This window comes from Hyla sarda, chromosome 5, assembly GCF_029499605.1.
Source record: "Hyla sarda isolate aHylSar1 chromosome 5, aHylSar1.hap1, whole genome shotgun sequence".
In the NCBI taxonomy this organism is placed as follows: domain Eukaryota; kingdom Metazoa; phylum Chordata; class Amphibia; order Anura; family Hylidae; genus Hyla; species Hyla sarda.
The window spans coordinates 289,172,255-289,197,354 of NC_079193.1; the positions used below are offsets into that span (position 1 = coordinate 289,172,255).

The 25,100-nt window shown below is 41.7% G+C and overlaps 1 protein-coding gene across 1 annotated transcript in view; it reads left to right on the forward strand.

Annotated features, from left to right (window-relative positions):
* Positions 1 to 25,100, forward strand: part of RGS20 (regulator of G protein signaling 20) — a 256,736-nt gene that overhangs the window by 29,783 nt on the left and 201,853 nt on the right. The window contains exon 2 of the mRNA XM_056521918.1: positions 5,925 to 6,081. Coding sequence (XP_056377893.1) covers positions 5,959 to 6,081 — 123 coding nt within the window. The 5' untranslated portion in view covers positions 5,925 to 5,958. The remainder of the gene's footprint in view (positions 1 to 5,924; positions 6,082 to 25,100) is intronic.

A 25,100-nucleotide genomic window follows, 5' to 3' on the forward strand; every position in this document is an offset into this window, starting at 1 on the left:
CATTCGTCTCCCTCCCTGATGCGGATGAGATTATAAGCACCTCTTAAGTCCAGTTTGGTAAAGATGTGGGCACCTTGGAGGCGATCAAAGAGTTCAGAGATAAGAGGTAGAGGGTAGCGGTTCTTTACCGTGATTTTATTAAGTCCGCGGTAGTCAATGCAAGGACGCAGGGAGCCATCTTTTTTGGACACAAAGAAAAATCCAGCTCCGGCAGGAGAGGAGGATTTGCGGATAAACCCCTTTTTTAAATTTTCCTGGATGTACTCAGACATAGCAAGAGTCTCTGGGGCGGACAGAGGATAAATTCTGCCCCGGGGTGGAGTAGTGCCCGGGAGGAGGTCAATAGGACAGTCATAAGGCCTGTGAGGAGGTAGAGTCTCAGCTTGTTTTTTGCAAAATACGTCAGCATAGTCCATATAGGCCTTAGGGAGACCGGTTACAGGGGGAACCACAGGGTCACGGCAGGGAGTATTGGGAACCGGTTTAAGGCAGTCTTTGAAACAAGAGGTACCCCAGCTCTTGATCTCTCCTGTGGACCAATCAAGGGTTGGGGAATGGCGTTGAAGCCATGGTAGTCCAAGGAGAATTTCGGAAGTGCAATTGGAGAGGACCAAAAACTCAATTTTTTCGTGATGAGGTCCGATGCACATTAGGAGGGGTTCCGTGCGGTAACGCACGGCACAGTCCAATCTTTCATTGTTAACGCAATTGATGTAGAGAGGTCTGGCGAGACTGGTCACTGGGATGTTGAACCTGTTGATGAGAGAGGCCAAAATAAAGTTTCCTGCAGATCCGGAATCCAAGAAGGCCTTAGTGGAGAAGGAGAAGGTAGAGGCAGATATCCGCACAGGCACAGTAAGACGTGGAGAAGCAGAGTTGACATCAAGGACTGTTTCACCTTTGTGCGGAGTCAGCGTATGTCTTTCCAGGCGGGGAGGACGGATAGGACAATCCTTCAGGAAGTGTTCGGTACCGGCACAGTACAGGCAGAGATTCTCCATGCGGCGTCGTGTCCTCTCTTGAGGTGTCAGGCGAGACCGGTCAACTTGCATAGCCTCCACGGCGGGAGGCACAGGAACGGGTTGCAGAGGACCAGAGGAGAGAGGAGCCGGGGAGAAAAAACGCCTCGTGCGAACAAAGTCCATATCCTGGCGGAGCTCCTGACGCCTTTCGGAAAAACGCATGTCAATGCGAGTGGCCAGATGAATGAGTTCATGTAGGTTAGCAGGAATTTCTCGTGCGGCCAGAACATCTTTAATGTTGCTGGATAGGCCTTTTTTAAAGGTCGCGCAGAGGGCCTCATCATTCCAGGACAATTCGGAAGCAAGAGTACGGAATTGTATGGCGTACTCGCCAACGAAAGAATTACCCTGGACCAGGTTCAGCAGGGCAGTCTCAGCAGAAGAGGCTCGGGCAGGTTCCTCAAAGACACTTCGAATTTCCGAGAAGAAGGAGTGTACAGAGGCAGTGACGGGGTCATTGCGGTCCCAGAGAGGTGTGGCCCATGACAGAGCTTTTCCAGACAGAAGGCTGACTACGAAAGCCACCTTAGACCTTTCAGTAGGAAACTGGTCCGACATCATCTCCAAGTGCAGGGAACATTGTGAAAGAAAGCCACTGCAAAACTTAGAGTCCCCATCAAATTTATCCGGCAAGGATAGTCGTAGGCTGGAAGCGGCCACTCGCTGCGGAGGAGGTGCAGGAGCTGGCGGAGGAGATGATTGCTGAAGCTGTGGTAGTAGCTGCTGAAGCATCACGGTCAGTTGAGACAGCTGATGGCCTTGTTGCGCTATCTGTTGTGACTGCTGGGCGACCACCGTGGTGAGGTCGGCGACAACTGGCAGAGGAACTTCAGCGGGATCCATGGCCGGATCTACTGTCACGATGCCGGCTGGCAGGAGGTGGATCCTCTGTGCCAGAGAGGGATTGGCGTGGACCGTGCTAGTGGACCGGTTCTAAGTTACTACTGGTGTTCACCAGAGCCCGCCGCAAAGCGGGATGGTCTTGCTGCGGCGGTAGTAACCAGGTCGTATCCACTAGCAACGGCTCAACCTCTCTGACTGCTGAAGATAGGCGCGGTACAAGGGAGTAGACAAAAGCAAGGTCGGACGTAGCAGAAGGTCGGGGCAGGCAGCAAGGATCGTAGTCAGGGGCAACGGCAGGAGGTCTGGAACACAGGCTAGGAACACACAAGGGAACGCTTTCACTAGGCACAAGGGCAACAAGATCCGGCGAGGGAATGCAGGGGAAGTGAGGTATACATAGGGAGTGCACAGGTGAACACACTAATTGGAACCACTGCGCCAATCAGTGGCGCAGTGGCCCTTTAAATCGCAGAGACCCGGCGTGCGCGCGCCCTAGGGAGCGGGGCCGCGCGCGCTGGGACAGGACCGAGGGAGAGCGAGTCAGGTACGGAAGCCGGGGTGCGCATCGCGAGCGGGCGCCACCCGCATCGCGAATCGCATCCCGGCTGGAGGCGGTATCGCAGCGCACCCGGTCAGTGGATCTGACCGGGGCGCTGCCGTAGCGAGGATGTTGCGAGCGCTCCGGGGAGGAGCGGGGACCCGGAGCGCTCGGCGTAACAATGTGGATAAGTGCAAGATAATGCACCTGGGGCATAAAAACCCTCAGGCAGAATATAGATTATTTGACACAGCCCTGACCTCAGTATCTGAGGAAAGGGATTTAGGAGTAATTATTTCAGAAGACTTAAAGGTAGGAAGACAATGTAATAGAGCAGCAGGAAATGCTAGCAGAATGCTTGAATGTATAGGGAGAGGTATAAGCAGTAGAAAGAGAGAAGTGCTCATGCCGCTGTACAGAACACTGGTGAGACCTCAATTGAAGTATTGTGCGCAGTACTGGAGGCCATATCTCCAGAAGGACATAGATACTCTAGAGAGAGTTCAAAGAAGAGCTACTAAACTAGTACATGGATTGCAGGATAAAACTTACCAGGAAAGGTTAAAGGACCTTATCATGTATAGCTTTGAAGAAAGAAGAGACAGAGGGGATATGATAGAGACTTTTAAATACATAAAGGGAATCAACATGGTAAAGGAGGAGAGCATATTTAAAAGAAGAAAAACTACCACAAGAGGACATAGTTTTAAATTAGAGGGGCAAAGGTTTAAAAGTAATATCAGGAAGTATTACTTTACTGAGAGAGTAGTGGATGCATGGAATAGCCTTCCTGCAGAAGTGGTCGCTGCAAATACAGTCAAGGAGTTTAAACATGCATGGGATAAGTATAAGGCTATCCTTCATATAAGATAGGCCCAGGGACTATTCATAGGATTCAGATTATTGGGCAGACTAGATGGGCCAAATGGTTCTTATCTGCCGACACATTCTATGTTTCTATTACAGTTTAGAGTCTAAATAAAATTAGCAGAGATACAGGTCTTGACTACTTTATGTGGTGTAGACAGTTGTTGGGGGTTTACTTAATTTTAAGTGTTAAATTCCATCCACTTATTCCACACAGTGGAATGTATTTGCATTATTCTCAGCATATGCAATTGCCTGTTCATATTTGCATGCTAGGTTAATACAATTTATAACCTCTCCTCTTGTTGGGAGAGCAGTTGACTTCCAATATTGGGTTAACGCTGTTTTGGATATTACCAATATTTCACAGCACAAGCCTCTTTGTCTGAGAGGGATGTGTTGTATGCCTACCATTAGTAATGCTAGTTGTGCTGTTAGTTTAGGAAAATAACCACATACTGTACATTTCTCAGAAGGAGTTCTAGTTCTCTCCAGTATTGTGTGATTAAGGGGCAAGACCATAATATATGCGATATTGTTCCATGTCCCCCACAACCTTTCCAACAGTGCGGTGAAGAATCTTTGTGATTGGTGAGGGTCCGGAGACCCCTGCTAATCGCAAGAACCAAGAAGCAAAAGCTGAGTGCTGTGTCCTTATAGCTCTACTCTGAAAGCTAAGTCAGTGGTATACAGATTCATCGGATGTCTACAAAACTTTCTGCAACTGCTTTTACTGTGGGCTTGGCTTTCTGAGGAGAATAGCATAGAAATGAAAGAACAAAGTGCTCGGCCTCACAATTAGCTAAGACATGTCAGTAGATTGCTGAGATAATAGGTACACTTTAAAGAGCACCTATCATCAACTAAACTTTCCCTAATCCCTCTCCCCATCTGTCCCTGATTCTAACTATCTCTATCCCTGTATTTATTTTTGTTTAAAACCCCCTATATATACCTTTTTCATAGCATCTTCGGTAGCTCAGTGTTGAGCAGAATACAAGGGCAGGAAGTGGGCGTGGCCCGGAAGGTGCAACGTCATCAGAAGCCTGGCCGGGCTAGCTTACGCCCTTCTTCCTGTATGCTGCGCTCTCTTTCGGGAGCGTGCATACAGGTGGAGTACAGGGGAGGGATGGCAGCCTCATCGATGGCAGCCTCCTCCTCTCTGTTTGGCTATACATGTGCCATACAGAGAGGAGGAACGTTGGAGGACTGAGCTGCCGGCCCTGCTGCTTCTATCTTGCAGAGCTGCGCTCAACTGACTCTCGGCCAGCACGCGCCGGCTCTCCTTGTCAGCAGGAGGAGCCTGAAGACGCCGCTGGCCGGCAGAGTCAGGAGTGCGCCCAGCAGGGATGCACGCACACTTAAAAAGGGACTCACTAAAAAATGGACTCCTAGTGAGACCTTTAGTGGACAGAAGTTTAAACACAAAAAAACACATAAAAGTATACATTTTTTTTAATAGAACCCAATTAGAAAATTAATCTAAAGATATTAAACTATAAAATAAAATACAAATTTTTTGATGAGAGGTACTCTTTAATTGTCCAAAAAAAAATATTGCTCAAGAAAGCATAACAGTATACTCTTTTCTAAACAGTAAATAAACAGGTATGCTCATGCATACTACACCAACAAATGTGGTTGGGTGTATGGATGCCTATGGACATGTCAGTGTAAACATCAAGGAATATACATGGGGGATGTATACCGTAGATGTACCTAAAAATGAGATGTGAACAGAGTTCTTTTTTGCTTCTTATATTGCTTGTAACCACTTCACCCACTAGGGGGCCTGTTTAGTTCTTAGTTGTTCTGATTGAATTCATAAAGTATAGCTTGGAAGGCACAGGATTTCTACATGATAGTTTTGGAGAATAACCTTCAATTGGCTCTTGTTTTTGGACTCAAAACTGCATTCATGCTTATTAAATGTTTTCTCCTCATAACTGTAATTTACCCGCGGAGCGCTGTACATTTGGAAGACAAAGAATCCACATGATGATTAGGAAATCACAGAGAACTGTCAGTATGAATCTATCTCATAATAGGAGATTGCATGAAAAGCGGGTTGTGTCATGATAATTAGAAGTTTGCAGACTAACCCTCCACTAATTCAGCTAAAATGTTATTTTCACTGAGGCAGAAAAGATTATGTTGTAGAATGGGCCATCTGTCTAAATAGAATCACATCAATGAGAAGCAGAGGAGCCCACAACCTCTCCGCACTCACTAGGAGCTTTATTTTTCGAAGGTGAAGATACAATTGTTTCCTAGTTTGTTATGTGCATCACGGCCTACAGTATACCCTCCTCGTAGTCTCATGTTGTGCAATCTTTTCTCTTAGTGGCAAGCCTTCCTAGACGGAGCCATTCTATGTAATAGCTTTAAGCTGTAAGCTGGAACACTTTACTAATGCTCCCAGAGTAGGTAAAGCACTGGTACATAGGCTGCAAGATAATCCCTTATGCCTTCATCATGTCTGTAAACACAGAAACAAAAGAGCTGGCAAAATGTGAGCACCCTTTTTGCCAACAATGTATTAGTAGAAGATTATCCACCATGCCGACTGCTGAGATTTGATCTTTACTTTGATATTTTCGCAAAAGTACTCTACATCATATTCAATTTTTGTGTTTTTTTTCCCCCCAACGAAGAAAGGCCTAGTGCTTACCAGGCCGTGCTTTTCCAATGTTGAGGCAGTTCCTGTTTCCACTTCGAGCACGGAGATATGCTGGCAGTTTCCGTGTGGGCAAAAATCAGAAACATGGAAATGAAGAGGAAAATAACAAGGACGCGTTACAAATTTATAAGGTAAGTAAAATTAATCAATGGTATACCATTAGGTTATGTTATAGGCATGTTATCTTGCTGACTATATAATTATGTATTTATTTATTTACATTTATTTGTTTGAACTTTTTTGTTTGACTATTACATTTTTTTTTTATATTTAACATTTTTTGCATTAATTATGTTTTATACTAATAACTAAAAATATGAAATAATGTTATTATTTAGTGGACAGGCCATATATTATGAAGACATAAATTACAGGTGAGAAATTAAATCACTGTGGGAATTTTATTTATTATTATTTTAGTTACTGTGGAATTTCCTCCAGCAATCTAATTGCAGTCAAATGAATAAATAGATGCACAGTAAATACATAAAAGCATATACATTAAATGCACATTAACTACATAATGATATTGGCTACATTTTTTAGGAATTATTTATCTACTTAGTTTGCATTCTCTTAGAGCAAATGTTAGCACATCATTTATTAAAATGAGTCCAGAAAAAAATATTCTCTTTGTCCAGACACAGGGACAGAATTAACAGATGGGAATTTAAAAAGTAACAGTCAGTATATGTTATGTAGCAAGCTGAATAAATACTATAATACTGTTATTGGAGATTCTGAGTATGAGCGCTTCTAGCTATGCCTTTCCCCGCTTCCCCGTGCAGAATTGCCAATTGTCTATAAATTCTCAGACAGCTCGTAAAAATAGAGGATTTTTGTCCAGTGTCCATAAACAAATGTGTTTGGGATGTTTTTGTTGTTGTTTAAGCTTGTATACGTTATTTTTATTATTGTTATACTGGCTACAAGCTGCTAAAGTGTTCATAGTAGAGTCCTATCTTGTAAGCATTGATCATTATTACCTCTACGATTCACTTTTAGCTTGGCTGTGATTTTTAGATAAGTTGTTGGCAGCTGATTCAATGTCATAGCAGAATGGAGATAAAAATGTATGACATGTTTTACTATTCTGCTACCAGAAATAACTATAAGCCATCGCTCTGTTTTCCCTATGGAGGCAATTGTTCTCTCTTTGACCTTTTTATTTGCTTCCAGTATTGAAATGAGGCAGTTGCAATCAAAGGCATTTGTGTGAATAAGTTAACTTACCTTCAAATATGTCAGGATCTATTTGTGAATTGTTCCCTTAAAGGCCATTTGTTGCCAAAAACACGGCGGCCGACACGCCTTCTCTATGTAGTTCTATGGGAGAGGCACGGAGGCAGTGTTCGTTCCTCCCCGCCTCTCCCGTAGAACTGTATGGGGAGAGGGTGGGAGGGGGCGGCGAGGGGGCGTAACTGTCGACCTTTCTAAGTCAACGCTATGCGCATTAGCGCTCTAACTGTGCGTTAATGCAGGGACCCTGTTCAGGAGATCTCGGGGGTCCCTACGATCAAACAATTATCCCCTATCCTGTGGATAGAGGATAAGTGTAATAACGCTGCAGTTGTTCTTTAATGCGCAGGTAGCCCAAAATAATCCCACAGTCACAAAAAGTAGCATTATTGTTTCTATAATACTTTAACAACTTCTTAAGTAATAATTAATAATACAACCATATTTCCTTTAAAATAGATGACACTGTCGATGTAATAGAATGTAAAGATGTTAAAACAAAGATGATATAATACTAATATATAAGAGGACATTTACTAAGCAAAATGCGCAAGCATTCGGGCATAAATTGCATCAAAAAAGTAGCATGCATGCCATGCACTGTTTGTATTGTGTGTTTTAGATTCTTTTTTGTCTCACTTGACAGTTTTCAAAAGTGTAGAGCAAAGGGAAGTAGCTAAGAGGAAGTCACAAAATGCTCCAGATTTATTAATCACTTGCACCATAATATTGATGCAAAATAAGAGGTGGAGTAAGGAAGAGAAAAGTGTCCAACAAATCTAGTGATATGTGCCAAATCTATCAAACAGAATCTACCAGTGTGATAAATGTGGCACTGTTTCTGTTTGTCTGGTTTATGTTTATTCTGCCTAACTTTAGGATAGTAATTCTATCTCCCCCATAGTTCCAGGATGGCATTAACAAAAAGACTGCTTATAAAATTCCTTCATAGTTCATGCAAATTACAAGACATACCACATATATATATATATATATATATATATATACACACACACACACACACACATTGTACTGTCTGATAGTACTCCTCTGTGCTCTCCCCTGTCTGATAGGATCCTCTGTGCTCTCTCCTGTCTGATAGCACTCCCCTGTGCTCTCTCCTGTCTGATAGCACTCCTCTGTGCTCTCTCCTGTCTGATAGTACTCCTCTGTGCTCTCTCCTGACTGATAGTACTCCTCGGTGCTCTCTATTGTCTAATATGACTCTTCTGTGCTCTCTCCTGTCTGATAGCCCTCCTCTGTTCTCTCTCCTATCTGATAGCACTCCTCTGTTCTCTTTCCTGTCTGATAGGACTCCTCTGTGCTCTCTCCTCTCTGATAGTACTCCTCTGTACTCTCTCCTGTCTGATAGTACTCCTCTGTGATCTCTCCTGTCTGATAGCACTCCTCTGTGCTCTCTCCTGTCTGATAGTACTCCTCTGTGCTCTCTCCTGTCTGATAGTACTCCTCTGTTCTCTCTCCTGTCTGATAGGACTCCTCTGTGCTCTCTCCTCTCTGATAGTACTCCTCTGTACTCTCTCCTGTCTGATAGTACTCCTCTGTGCTCTCTCCTGTCTGATAGTACTCCTCTGTGCTCTCTCCTGTCTGATAGTACTCCTCTGTGCTCTCTCCTGTCTGATAGTACTCCTCTGTGCTCTCTCCTGTCTGATAGTACTCCTCTGTTCTCTCTCCTGTCTGATAGGACTCCTCTGTGCTCTCTCCTCTCTGATAGTACTCCTCTGTACTCTCTCCTGTCTGATAGTACTCCTCTGTGCTCTCTCCTGTCTGATAGTACTCCTCTGTGCTCTCTCTTGTCTAATATGACTCTTCTGTGCTCTCTCCTGTCTGACAGCACTCCTCTGTGCTCTCTCCTATCTGATAGCACTCCTCTGTGCACTCTCCTGTCTGATAGCACTCCTCTGTGCTTTCTCCTCTCTGATAGTACTCCTCTGTACTCTCTCCTGTCTGATAGCACTCCTCTGCTCTCTCTCCTGTCTGATAGCACTCCTCTGTGCTCTCTCCTGTCCTGTCAGACAGCAAAGAGGAGTGCTAGCCCACCCTCACTTACTGGACTTTGTCCATGCCTGTGCTTCACCTTGGACAAAGCCATGATTTTATAAGCCATGATTTCTATAAAAAGGAAATTTTCTTATGAAGTATGTTAGAAAGGTTAATGTTTTGCCAAAATGTACAACATATAAAAAGCTTTTGTATCAGTCACTTCCCCTGTTAATTTTGCCCATTTAATTTTATTATTGAACAACCACTGAATGATAACTGTGCTCCCTGTCAATCCAAAATGTAAAAATGTTGTTGTTGTTGTTGTTCACAACGTGTAGGTTGACACTGATATAGATGTGCACCTTGTATAGTAGATACTCTCATGGTGTATGTAAAAGTTATTTTCCAATTTGGAAGCACATTATCTTAAATATTAGGAAGTCACATTGTAAACAATATCCTATACTGTGCCTAATGCAATGCAATCATGTAAAAAATGTAATTATTGTTAATTGTAAAGCACCAATAATTTCTCAAATACAACTGTAGGAGAAGTGAATGTTCTGCAGTTACCATCCTTAGTCAATCATAAAATCATAGGTGGTCTATTGGATATAGCATATAGACTGCTCTAACCAATATTTCTAATCCTTACTAACCCAAATACCTTCTATTCAAATAAGTTACATTGTGCCCGCAAAGCCATGATCAAACACTGTTCTGCAGCTATTAAAAGCAATATGGCCTGGATCTACTAAGAGTGTTGGGTTTTCACTAGTGTGAAATGTTGGTTATGGCTTGCAGGATTCCTTTCTATTTATTATGGGGATTCATAGATTCACAGGTTGGGAATTTTATCTGACCAGCTTTTTTTGGTGTAAATTTCCAGCAATTTATTCACAGGATTTTCTGTGAATTCAAAAATAAATAGACCGAGTTGTAAAAACAAGGGCAGACACAATTTGTGGCATGCTGCGCCACATTTTGGCAAACACCCGACAAAACAGCTTGGGCTTACAATAGTTAATCAGGGCCAGTATGTGAGTAACCTCTAGAGACATGATGATAAGCCACTAGGCTACACATATTAAGAACCTAGGCTGTAAACAGTAAACCGGCAAGTTGTATTTTTATCAATTCATTTTATTATCCTTCAATACAAATCCGTCAATTCAAAATGTTAATAAACCTTAAATCTGAATATTTAATAAATCAGATATGTTCCATAGTACTGAATGCCAGCAAAAAAAAAAAAAAACATTGGAGGGCCCTTTGGCCTAATTGCGGGCATTGAAAGTGATTAGGTAACCTGGGGACAGACGCAGAGCGGTTTTTGAAAGAAATTAGCTCTGTTTTTTATTCTTGGACAACCCTTTTAGTGTAACTCCCATAGAGGTTAATGGGAGGTTTTCTATGGGGGCTTTCAAATTTTGCAGAGCACTGGGCTCTATTCACTTAAGGAACAATTTTTATCCATTCTCATGATTGGAGGTCTAAGCAGTCAATGGTCAGCTTATTATTCTCTATACTTCTTTAAAAATGAGGTGTAGGTTCACCATTGACACCATTTTTTTGCTGCTGCATCATTGACTTTTTCATGTTTGCGGATTTGAAAGTTGAAATTTCTATATGAAATGACCCAAAGCCTTTTTATTCACAATAAATAGATCATGGCTAAAACCTATTTCTGATTACACAGTAGAAGGTGTAGGAGAGGCTCTAGACAGTTAGATGTCAATAAAGCCCAAACTAGCCAGATAGTCACCTATACCCTAGGTGACAAAAAAGTGGCTACAAATAATACTGAGAATTCTGGATCTATCTGTGACAGCATTTATCTGTGACCCAGAGCACCAGAATTCTTAGTATTGAAAACTATTTCTGGTGTGTATCTGATGTTTACAGACAGTAGTCCCTAGTAACAATAAAAATCTGTATTGAGTGCTGATGATCAATGAAAGAGTTCTGCATTTCTCTCTGAACATAGCCTCATTATAAGTAAAAAATTAAGGTTTGGGTCAACTTACTCTACTATATTTATGGAGCACTGCAAGTGTTTGAGGCATTATTTCAGAATGCATTTATTACTTGGAAACAATGTTCTAGCCTAAAGCAACTCAATATCTGGCCACTATTCTAATTCCTTGTTATGGATTCTCTCTGAAATCTTTTTTACAGTTTTTAACTTTAAATGTTAAAGTGTACCTGTCACCAACAAAAACTTTTATATAATGTAGATAATACCATTATATGTATATTTGTAATATACATTGATTAAAAAATGTGTATATTTTTGGGTAAAAAAATGCTGTCCCTGCAGCTATTGCCTGTGTGTCTCTATGAGGAGTCCAAATACAGGAAGTGAGGGCAGGACAAGCAGGGCTCTGTGCGGGCTCCTAGCTTGTCAATTATCCTGCTGTGCGAGCCAGGGGCGTGTTATAGAGCCTCAGTGTGCAGAGCCCTGCTTGTCCTAAGTGCACAGAGCCCTGCTTGCCCTCAGTGTACAGAGCCCTGCTTGTCCTCAGTGTACAGAGCCCTGCTTGTCCTCAGTGTACAGAGCCCTGCTTGTCCTCAGTGTACAGAGCCCTGCTTGTCCTCAGTGTACAGAGCCCTGCTTGTCCTCAGTGTACAGAGCCCTGCTTGTCCTTAGTGTACAGAGCCCTGCTTGTCCTCAGTGCACAGAGCCCTGCTTGTCCTCAGTGTACAGAACCCTGCTTGTCCTCAGTGTACATAGCCCTTCTTGTCCTCAGTGTACAGAGCCCTGCTTGTCCTGAGTGTACAGAACCCTGCTTGTCCTCAATGTACAGAGCCCTGCTTGTCCTGAGTGTACAGAACCCTGCTTGTCCTCAGTGCACAGAGCTCTTCTTGTCCTCAGTGTACAGAGCCCTGCTTGTCCTCAGTGTACAGAGCCCTGCTTGTCCTCAGTGTACAGAGCCCTGCTTGTCCTCAGTGTACAGAGCCCTGCTTGTCATCAGTGTACAGAGCCCTGATTGTCCTTAGTGTACAGAGCCCTGCTTGCCCTCAGTGTACAGAGCCCTGCTTGTCCTCAGTGTACAGAGCCCTGATTGTCACCAGTGTACAGAGCCCTGCTTGTCCTCCGTGTACAGAGCCCTGCTTGTGCTGATTGTACAGAGCCCTGCTTGTCCTCAGTACACAGAGCTCTTCTTGTCCTCAGTGTACAGAGCCCTGCTTGTCCTCAGTGTACAGAGCCATGCTTGCCCTCAGTGTACAGAGCACTGCTTGTCCTCAGTGTACAGAACCCTGCTTGTCCTCAGTGTACAGAGCCCTGCTTGTCCTCCGTGTACAGAGCCCTGCTTGTCCTCCATGTACAGAGCCCTGCTTGTCCTCCGTGTGCAGAGCCCTTCTTGTCCTCAGTGTACAGAGCCCTGCTTGTCCTCAGTGTACAGAGCCCTGCTTGTCCTCAGTGTACAGAGCCCTGCTTGTCCTCAGTGTACAGAGCCCTGCTTGTGCTGAGTGTACAGAGCTCTTCTTGTCCTCAGTGTACAGAACCCTGCTTGTCCTCATTGTACAGAGCCCTACTTGCCCTCAGTGTACAGAGCCCTGTTTGTCCTCCGTGTACAGAGCCCTGCTTGTCCTCCGTGTACAGAGCTCAGTTGGCTTCCAGTGGGTTTGAACATGTTGTAATAAGGTACTTTTATTAACTTGTGCTTCAATGTCCACTGAGGGATGCAGGTCTTTGTGTAAGGCATAACTTGATAGCTTTGATACCCTGGACATGGCTTGAGGTCCATTCAGGTCCCAGGAAGAAGGCTGTCCCAATATCCTGTCTCTGGAGCATTTAATTTAACTTGATAAGTATCCCTTGAGATAGGAGGGAGATCCTGGTGTCTTATCACAGCCTTCATCAACTATGCGCACCTCCCCTTGACAGTCACTGCACTGAAAATAGCCCATAATATAATCAAGGTTCACAGGGGACTACCCAGTCCTATAACCTGGGGGAGTTTGAGGGTGATCATCATGTTGTAAACAGATATATGACCAACCATCCCCCCCCTTACCATGGCTATGTGTCAGGTTACTACTGATGCTCTTTTTGCTATAGTTCCTGGACCCCAGAATTCTGGGGACAGGATCTGTACTGGGATACTGCAAATATGTTAAACATTTAACCCAAAGGACCCTAACACTTGTGAGGTCCTACTAGTTTTATGTCCATCACAGCCATCCTGCAACTAAAAGATTTTGATCTTTTGGGCCAACTTAGCTGCCAACAATCCAAATTTGGCAGGACTCTCCTTATTTTTAGGGCAATCCTAGGAAATATTTGTCCTGACATCTGAGGAGTGGTGAGGGGGAGTTCCTCTCTCTATGACACAAACACAGGAGAACCCTTGGATGATCTGCACACATCCCCTGCTCCTGTCCTTCTTTGTGAAGTTCTCAAAACCATAGCTAGGTCATCCTGAAAGGCTGATATCTATGATCATCCCCAATCTCACATAGGCTTATCAATTGTGTAATTGTGCAAATTTAAAAGCAAAAAAAAGAAGGAAAAAAAGGTGCATCTCAACTTACAGACCCTTGCATAGAAAACATGGCATCATTTTAACCATTGTGAAACTACAGGGACAGATTTATTGAAGAAAGGAACAGACAGTCATAAATGGGTCAGAGCTTTAAATAAGACATTGCCTAAAATGACGTCACTTTGGATTAATGTGGTTTCTAGTCTGTTGTCATCAGTCTTGATGTTCTCATATCACCACACAGGATTTTACATGCAGCCTATACGCAATGTATGACCCTATCCTTCAGGGTTTCCTCTGAACTACAACTTGCATTATTAGTAACATTATTATGGCGTTTTTACATTGTGAACTTTACCTTTGAAATCTTTATGTAGAAAGTGTTTTGAGGGTTTTTTGTGTTTTTTTTTATAACTTGCTGTGCTAAAATATTCAAACATTCAAATAAATGTATGATTAATATAGTATTCAAAGTTGTATGACTGGAATCAAAACCAGCACAATGGAGATCATATAGGTTAAAATCTACTATTAGGACATATACTAAATGGAATCTGTAGAGAAAAGAAAAGAAAGGACCGACGGATGGCGCCTCGTGTATTTACCCTCAATAGATCGGGTAGTGGGTGGGGGGCAACCCCACGGGGCTTATAGATGGCCGCTCACCTTGAGATCTATGCAAAAAAGCATATCACCCACGATATAATTGGGGTACTGTAGTGCGAGTCACTGCTATGCCGATGGGTTGCAGGAGGAAACAAGTCGTCCTGGGAGTCAATATTAGAAGTAGAGCAGGAAAAAACCCTCAGGTATGGCGCTGCAGACACTGCAGAGTCTGCAGCGCCATACCTGAGGGTTTTTTCCTGCTCTACTTCTAATATACTAAATGGGGGACATTTATCATTGACTTTACACCACTTTAATGTTCTAAATGACCCTAAAAATTTTGCGTAATTTTTTTGCACAATTTTTGGTAGAACATCTTTCAAAGTTGTCTACTCTTTGGTGCACCGTACACCACTTTTTTGCAGTAGAGCTGTATTTAGAAGTGTTTTTTTTTTTTTTTTTTTTTTTTACGACAGCTAACAGGACATGTACAAATGTGTCAGATGCCAGAACACAAAGCTTAAACCAATCTCTGCAGCTCACTGGTTTCTATAATTGTGCAGAATTTCTCAAGTCCTGTGCCCCATTTTGGTAAATTCTGAGAACCGGTAAAACAAATACACCAAGCAAACGGGGGTAACATCTATTCTACCTCACACCAACATGGATAAATGTCATCCAATGACTCTGAATTTTCTCTAACTTGCCTGCTCCCCATGTTGCATTGGTTTCCTCCTAATACTCCAGTTACCTCTCAAACCCCCAAAACATACTGACAGGTTTATGTGGAATTTAGATTGTGAAGCTTTAAGTGCTGCAGAATATTACTTCCATTTTTTGTAAATGTATAAAGAGTAAATGTGTCCCTTAGCAGTATGGCAATTCAGATTTTTCATCTGACAGCTGTCTTCGGGTACTTGGTAAGAATACCATCTGTTCCTGTTTGACTGTACTTTTTGAAGGCTTAAGGGCCATTTTGTTAAAATACTCTTCTAAAAGGAATCAGGGTAGAAATAGCATATGTGGCAAAAATAGGATGAACACTCCTTGTTTTCAAGTCACGTATAGTCTAGAATTTCATTGACGGTTTTGCTGGTTACCAGGCAGAATTCTAATAGCCAATCTGTACTCCTGTAATGTAGTACAAAAAACGAGTTATAATCTACTGAGATTACTGTACAGTGCCCGAGTTTATCTCTGTGCAGACATTAGAAGGCAAAGAATATAGGGGGACATGTATCAATACTGGTGTAGCAATGTGTGATTTTATGTATGTTTTTTGCATCAAATGGAGCATATTTGTGCCAAAATTATCAATTGTCGTACGCAAGTTTGGAATTTTGGCACAAATGTAGCCCTACAAAAGGCGCAGACCCCAGAATTTCAGGCAGTGAATCTGACTTTGGGACATTCTATTGTTGTAGCTATTTTCTCTGTCACTTTATTCATGGTGTGGATTTGCGCCTAAATGAAGGTATTTGCGCCTAAACTTGCGCCAAATTGAAAAGTCACAATTATATGAATTCCAGACCAAAGAATAATTGTAACTGAAATCACGACTAACAAAGTGAAATCAGTGATTTTGTTCTAAACCATTTGGCGCAATTGTTTGTCGCAAAAGTGACATAAAAGGAAATTTGAGACAAATCGCAGTCAAAAAAACAGGGTAAAATCCTTCATACATACCCCCCAGTGTGAGGTTTTAGGTGAATGCAGCTCTGAGTACAGGAGAAGTAATGTTATGTATGTACAAAGTTGCTCAAATTTTTGTGGAGAATGTTTGTGCCATCACATATTAGAATAAAGTTAACTAATTTCAACAGGAAGGAATGATCTAATGTGCATTGGGTTCTCCCAATTCTCCCTCGATTGCAGATTTTGATAAAGAAGTTTCAGGTTTGTCCAATTTTGTTTTTGAGTCAAGCATTCAGCTTTTGGCCAAACCTTGTGTATTAGCAGCCAAGGCTGTGTTCACACACACAGTAATTTAATTTTCATTTTGGTCACTATTTTTTACCCAAACCAGGAGTGGAACCAACAAGGAAAAAAGATGTGAATCTTATATTTTTTTTCTCTGTCGGTTCCAAAAATTTTATGACCAAAACACGGGCAAAAATACAGTGTGTGAACATAGCCTTAAACTGTAAATTGGTGGACGTTTACTTTAAATCCTTAGTGACTTTTTTTTTAATAATGGAGATATCTATGCATTTGCTCATCTTTTTAGTTTGCTATACAGCTATATGGTTACAACGTTTGACAATTTGAACAAAGAAAGAAAGTAACAAAGAGTCTTTCCTCTGTTCAGTGCGTGCGTTCCTTTGAAGATCTGAAGATAGCCATCCTTTACACAAGGCATAATGAAATGCTGCATGTGCCAATTTCAACTCTCATTCATAGAACAATACATACAAAAAACATTGCTGTTTTTCTTTCATAACTATCACAAAAAGAAATTACATTTTAAAAATACTGCTAACATTCAATTTCCACTTCACACAGGAAATCGTATCAGGTACCTTGCGCATGAGGTGTATGTAATAGCTTTGTTAATATGATTTCATATAGACATGAACGCATTACTTTTAGATAGCAACCAGAATAGAAAACATACCTTATGTAATCTTAAAAAATAAGGTCACTGTGTGCACTTAATATAGGGTAGTGCCTGCAAAGTTTTTTTGGTCCTCCCTTTTCTTTTACTCCTCTGACCCTACAATTCTTATTAAACCTGACCACTGGCTGGGACAAGACAATCATTTTAAAAACGATTTCTAAGGTTCAACACAAAAAGTCAACAAGACACCTAAATTCTATCAATAGTGGTCTCCACTATGCTAAACCCTAACTACCACATGCCCACGCAGTCAGTGTATATATCACAAATGTCATCTCACCCATATAGGAAGTGCTGCCACCAGGAGCCTCGATTCATGTTTCGTCAGCCTGCCTTTCTCAGCATTACAAGAGAACTCCCAATATACAGTGGTCCCTCAACATATGATGGTAATCCGTTTCAAATGGACCATCGTTTGTTTAAACCATCGTATGTTGAGGGATTCGTGCAATGTAAAGTATAGGACAGTGGTCTACAACTTGTGGACCTCCAGATGTTGCAAAACTACACCACCCAGCATGCCCGGACAGCCGTTGGCTGTCCGGGCATGCTGGGAGTTGTAGTTTTGCAACATCTGGAGGTCCACAGATTGAAGACCACTGGTATTGGAGGTTATACTCATGTGTCCCCGTCGCTCTGGACCATCACCGCTCATCACTGCTGCCCTGGATGTCGCCTTCCATCACTGTCGCCGCGTCCCGGGGGTGCCTCCAGGTGTTACAAAACTACAACTACCAGCTTGCCTGGATAGCGTTTGGCTGTCCAGGCATGCTGGAAGTTGTGGTTTTGCGACATCTGGAGGCACCCCTGTTGGAAAACACTGGCATAGTACCTAGTAGGGTGGACTAGGCAGAACAGGAAGGCCCCTCAAGTAATCTCTCCCCCGAGTGAGTGCCCTTGCCTACCATTTTTGCTTTTTGAACTAAGAACATATGTTGATGGTCTAGCACAGTGGTCTCCAAACTGACAACCCCCAGCATGCTGGGAATTGTAGTTTTGGAGGTCTACAGTTTGGAGACCTCTGGTCTAGAATGTCAGTAATAAGGGCAACTTTTTAGGTGGTTCTTCCTTTCTTTTCATTAGTCCAACTTATAATGGAGTAATAAGGTATAAGTAGTAAGGCTGGTTTCAAACATGCATAATATGGGTGCATTTCGAATCCCAACCTAAGAATCATGTGTATGGGAAAGACGAGAGAGATCGCTTCTGGCCGAACAAATATTTGGCCAACAGCTATTGAAGATGTATGGCCAACCTACTTACACAATTCCCTTAGGCCTCTTTCCCATTGCCGTCATACTCTGCTATAGGGAGCTCCATCGGCAATTCCATCAAAAAGTTGGGAGTTTAGCGGAGGAAAAAATAGTGCATGAACTGCAGAAAAACTACCGGATCCCCAACGGACCTCATTCAAGTCAATGGGATCCATTGGGACCCGGTGGTAACTCGGTGGAGTCATTTTTGCTCCGACTTGTTTTGGGGGCCATTCCGCGCAAAAAAAAAATGCCGAACGGACCCAGGACGGGACGGAACACAATGGCAAAGTGAATTTAAACTAATGGTGATTGGTCAGGTCAAGCAGTTTAAGGATTTTATGACTAACTAATGTGTACAAAACTTGAAAAGTAGAAACATGGATATTCTATTCAAGACCTTCATGATAAATGGAATTGTATGCCCTGGTATATTCATTAACAGTAATAAAAAACAAGTACATTTCTATGTTCTCTAATCTTCACAGATGTATGGAAAATTGTGCCAGGAATGGGAACATCTGATGATCTGTTCTCTTGTAATCTGTGACTGTAGATTTGTCTGGGTTTTAATTTAGACTGTGCCGCAGCTGGTAGTGATCTTACGCAATACTAAAGCCCTTTAGTCTAGTCAATTCAGTGTACAGTACCAGAAGCCAAGTGTCAGAGAGATTACATCCAGTTACATTCCGTCCTACTTGTAAATATAAAAAAATCAGAGTACAATTGGATTTGTCTCTTGGCTAAACACTGTCTGCACTGTCACTTATTGGTTACTGCTCCTCTTTATAGCAGGTAGTCAGGAATTTATGTCCAGCGCTATATGTAGACCAGCTGAGGACGTGTCCCATTTATGACACTTGTGTCGTTCTGTAACAACATACTATACAGAATATATGACACCAGTTGCCAATGATATATTGTGCTCTGGGAAAACAAAAATGATATTTTAGTATTATTCACATTGCATTTGAGTGTATATATTTTGTGACATCACCTAGCTTATCAACAAGCAATAATAGTTGCCAAACCAATGATGGTCCATAGCTACTAAATAGCATTATTATTTATTGGATTTTCTACTTTCTTTATTTCCTTTTTATATTCTTCCAAGATTAGTGTCATAAATGTGATGCCAAACACTTATTTGCCTGTGATTTATCCCAATCAGGTTATAGTTATAATGCATCTTTACCAAGAGCTGACAAGTTACGCTGGATCTAGTTGGATTGGATATAATAAAAATAGTTTCCAATTTCTGTACATCATTTTCCTGTTCAGATTACGCCCTTGCAAGGGACAATAACTGGGCATTGTTTGCATAGTGTTATTGCCCAGTTACTTAAAAACTGAGCCCCCAAATCACAGGGGAGGACGTGTTGTCATGAGCACACAGGCCAGATGCTCTTCTCGGTCTCTAAAAGCTTAGACAAAAATATATTTAAATGGGCACTGTCATGTGCAAAAACATGTAGATAACATTTTTGTAGAGATTCATCAAATCCTGTGTGGAGGAAAAGTTGACCAATTGCCCATAGCAGTCAGATAGCAACTATCTGGTTGCCATGGGCAACTACTCGACTTTTTCTCTGCGCAAGCTTCAATGAATCTCCCCCTTTATGTTTATTTGTAATAAACAATAGATAAAAAATGTGTATATTTTGGGGTTGAAACATGCTCTATACTTCTTACCATTAGGGGTCCCTCCGCTGTCAGAACACTGTGTGTTAGAAAGTGTGGGTTGGACAAGCAGGGTTTGGTGCAGGCTTCTGGCTTGTATATCCGCCGGGGGCATAGAGCCAGAGCCATAGTGCACAGAACAGCCAATGTTCAGCTCTAAAGAGTGAGAAAGGAATTTTCCACATGAAATGTGAGGACAAGCAAGGAAACACCACCTCCTCCTCAGTGAACTGAATGCAGTGTGAGAAACATAGACAAGGGAATTAGGAGCCATAAAAGATTTATAAACAGAATTTAAGACCGTATGAGCACCAAGAGTAAGCCTGAAGCATTTTCTTTCTTTTCTTTTTTTTTCTTTTTTTTTAATCTCCTGACAGGTACCCTTTACATTCTTTTACATCTTTATAACACACCAGGGGTGCATCACATTTATGACACTAGTCTTGAAAGAATACAGAAAAGAAACAAAAAAGTAAAAATTAAAAATTAGTTTAGTAGCTATGGACCATCACTGGTTTATCAACTATTATTGCTTGTTCGTAAGTTATGTAATGTCACAAAACATCCACATTATTTCCCCCGTCCACTCGATGGACTGCAGCGACGTGAGGATAATATGATTTAGCCATATTCAGTCAAGGCAAGACAAACTTTAACTCACTGTTCTATAACTTGTGCAGAATTCTGATGGGTAATGCAGGAAAACACTGAACTGGTCCTTGGGGATTTTGATTTCTGAGGACAGTAATAACAGCCCTTATAGTAATAATCCTCCTTTGTGTCCCCCCACATGGTAAATGCACTGCCTTTATGCTCCTAAAAAGTAATAATACCCCTTTTGTGCCCCCAAAGAAATTATTCCCCATGCCCCACAAAGTAAAAGTGCGGGAAATGACCGACAGTCACTTGTTGACTACATTCCTCAATATGTGTACTCTAACTCTTCTTCTGTCTCGTGACCCCCGGCACCTGTCCACCATACTGGGGTGACCGGAGGTGCACTATTATCCCAGAACCTGCACTGTACAATAGAATCTCCATCAAATTTACTGTAGGAAACCAGGCTGGCAACATTTATCTATTTGTATGCCAAATATAGGAACGTAGAAATTAAGTGCTCACCAGGTCAGAATGTAGATCGCCAGCTTCTTTTATTTCATGTAAAGCTTACAGCGTTATGGTAGGTGCGAGGGAGAGCGGACAGTTGTAGCAGGTGGGGGAAGAGGAATGGGCGATGGTCCGTTATCGCGCAAGCGCGATAACGGACCGTCGCCGATTCCTCTTCCCCCACCTGCTACATCTGTCCACTCTCCCTCGCACCTACCATAACGCTGTAAGCTTTACATGAAATAAAAGAAGCTGGCGATCTACCTTCTGACCTGGTGAGTGCTTCATTTCTACGTTCCTATGTTTGGAATACATCTACAACTTTTTGCATGTGAGCACCGAGAGGGTCTATGTGTTGGATAAGTCTAGCGGAAAAAGTGAAATAGTGGAGGTGCAGTGCCTGGCATAAACTATTTTGGACTGTATTTATCTATTTGAAATACATTTTTCTTATTCCTTATTTTATTCAATATGTTATTACAGATCAGCATGGGATCTCATTCATAGGAATGAAAAGAATAACCTTAAAAATCCATTGAACATAGAAAAGCATTAGAATAAGTACTAGTGAAAGAACTGCTCAGAAAAGCCAGAGATAATGGAAGAAGGGGATGGAGGGGTCACACACTGCAATGTTTTTTGGAGGAAAAGAACCTGAAATGGTGATAGCATTTATTAACAGAAGATTATTTAAGAAGATATTTCTAAGCCTTTCTGGACAAAGAAAATTCAATGTTATACAATGTGTAATATTTTTTTTTCTATCTTACTGGGTTTTCATCCCAATTGCAGAATGGAAATGAATGGCCTTATTTCATTAATAATGTCTTCATTACTATGAACAATGTCTTTTCTATACACAGTCATTTTATCCTAATTGTGCACATAATAAGACTATCTAAGTAAGCCACTATGCGGCAATATGTAGGAGGAAAATGAATGTTCATTTTATATATAGAGAAGAAACCTTACATTGCCGGCCCCAAGGCGTATGAACTGATATTGAACTTTTATGCCTTGTTAATTCAGCTGCAACCTGGAGGATATATTTGCAAAGTAAGTCCTATTTAACGTGGTAGACGCTTAAAGGGATTTACCAGAACTCTCGAATCTCTGCTTTTAAAAATTAAAATTAAAAAAATGTACAAGCAACAATAATATTCATATTGCACATAATAGATATGGTATTAAAACTCTCTAAAAACACTGCCTCAAATCAGCACAGAATCTATTAAGTGGATTTTGGGGTTGATTATGACGTGGATTTTCGGCACAGCGTATTCCCTTATTCTGCTGCACCTCTACCATGTAGTGTTGAAGCCCTTCAGTGCAGGTGCAGACACCTGTTGTGCCAAGTCTGGGTGAGATCACATCTAGAATTGAGACCAACAGTTGGAGGACGGATTCATAAATACCCTTTAGTTCCCAACCATTGACCACATGCCTCTTGACAAAGCCACTGAGGTGGTGAAACGTTGAGGGGGGCAGTGTTTTTGGTTTTAATTAGCTGCACACCTCAGCCAGTGTTAGTAGAGAGGGACATTACCTGCAGAAATGCCCTCCCCAAATAGAATAATACCAAAGGAGCTAGTTTAGCCCTGTTATGTATTAATCATTCAATGGCTGAGTGAATGCAGTGCTTTTAATAAGTGTGATTTATTTTCACTAATCTGAGTTAGTTTGTGGACCAAACTAATAAAGTCCTGTATATAATTTATTAACACTATATAATTTAAACTTTGATGGTTGGGAACTAAAGGGTATTTTTGGACCACCCTGGTGGTCTTTTAGTAATTTAAGTCTGGGTGAGAAGCTCAGGTCTCTGCTCAGGCTGCTAGTTGTACATGTTGGGCAGTAAACAGAGGTCTGCGCCCATATGTATCTATGCCGTGTGTACTACATATATGTGTATCTAGTGTAGGAGATGTGGTTTAACCAAACTGACATACAATTGCCCTGGAAACTCTTTCAAAAAGCTTTTATTCGGCTCATAGTTACATGGTTGATAAGGTTGAAAAAAAGACATGAGTCCATCAAGTTCAACCTATAACCAGGGGTCAAGTCCTGGGGAAAAAAGTGAGGGAAATACACTCAAGAACTGGTCCTGAAGGACTACTGCTAATGGGAATGGTGTTCATGCTGTGGAAAAAGAGCAGGAACTCAGTTCCCACATGTTCCTGTAGGACTTGAGCCCTGCCTATAACCCTACTGTGTTGATCCAGAGGAAGGGGGAAAAATCCTTATGAGGCAGATGCCAATTGCCCCATACTAGAGGAAACATTACTTACCAAAATTAATGTGGCATCTCTAGAAATCTAAATCCCACAACTTGTAATTTTTTATATTTCAAGGAAACATCCAAGCCCCTGTTAAACTTTGTTAATCAAATATGTCTCTGACTGCGATGCTTATCAGTTGTCAAGGCAGCAGGGGCCTTCTGAACCTGTATGTAAAAAAGAAGCAAGAGAGATCGGAGGACAGTGACTTGTGAATTACCCTTGTATTCAGAACCTTGATCAGGGTCAGGAAGAAAAAGATGGGTGTCATGATGGCCGCTCACCTTGTGCATGAAGAATATGAACCTATTACCCATATGAAAGGGGTAGCAAATGTAGTGAAGTGAACATAGAAAGCTGCTCAGGCTGGGAGGTCACAGAATGGGGACCACCCGTCCTGTCAAGTGCAGTAACAATAGAAGAGACAAAATAACCTCTGGAGTGTCGGCGCTGCTTGCTCCAATGAAGATAATTTTCAATCCTTAGTCATTTCTCATATCCCTAAGGCCCTTGATTATTAATAAAGATAAATAAAATAACAATGACATGTTTCAGGGGTTCTATGCCCCTTCATCAGATTGTCATCGCATCATTATTATTTTATTTATCTTTATTAATACATAAGGACCTTGGGTGTATAAGAAATAACTAAGGGTTGAAAATTCTCTTCATTGGAACAAGCAGCGCCGGGCACTCAACTTATTTTGTTTTGTATCATCACAGGGCCTTTTTAAATATCTTTTTTTTAAATTCTCCATGCCACATTAAACATTTTGGATAGGGGATAAGATGTCTAGGGGCAGAGTACCCCTTTAAAGAGAGATTCTCATCTTAAAGGGAACCTGTCATCAGTTTTATGTTGCCCAAAATGCAGGCAACATATGACTGGTGCATGACATGCTATGAATAACTGTGAGTAATCTGGCAGCCTGGCAGGCTTAAGGGATATGTCTTATCCTATACACAGCTGGGAGGGTAACTACTAGGACCTACCCTCTGACTAGTTACCCTGGTGGGATTATTAAACACTGATTGCTCTGAAATTCCTGAGTGTAACAAAGTAGTTCATAGTGTCCCAGTATTGCGTTGCCTGCACCAGTTTTATGCTGTCCTCGGTTTGGGCTACATGAAACTAATGACAGTTACCCTTTAAAACATCAAGTAAACCATATTTGCTCCTGGGTAACTCCAATAGAAGCAGTTATTTTAACAATGAGATTGTACACTTAACCCATAAGACATTGCATTTTAGGCATACCCTTGTGATATGTTATTAATGTATAAGGTAAGAAAACATTTTTAATATCCTAGACAACAGAAAATATGTGTTAATTGAAGAGCAGGAGGATGACAAAGATTCCCATGAGTACATTATGACATTCTCTCACAATATTGAAAAAATGTGCTAATGCTTCTTCTCACGGCCATGGCAGATTCTTTTCAATACTAACAAACTTTCCCTGTTAAATACACTTTTATTATAAGCATTTTAGAACATTCTGTAAGGGCTTCTACTGTGTTAAAGGTGTACTCCACTGGAAAACATTGTTATTTTTATTTTTATTTTTTAAATCAACTGGTGCCAGAAAGATAAACAGATTTGTAAATGACGTAATCCTTCCAGTAATTATCAGCTGTTGTATAATCCACAGGAAGTTCTTTTATTTTTGAATTTCCTTTCTGTCTGACCACAGTGTTCTCTGCTGCCACCTCTGTCTATATCAGAAACTATCCAGAGCAGGATGGGTTTTCAATGGGGATTTGCTCCTACTCTGGACAGTTCCTAAAATGGACAGAGGTGTCAGCAGAGAGCACTGTGGCCAGACAGAAAAGAAATTCCTCTGTATTATACAGCAGCTGATAAGTACTGGAAGGATTGAG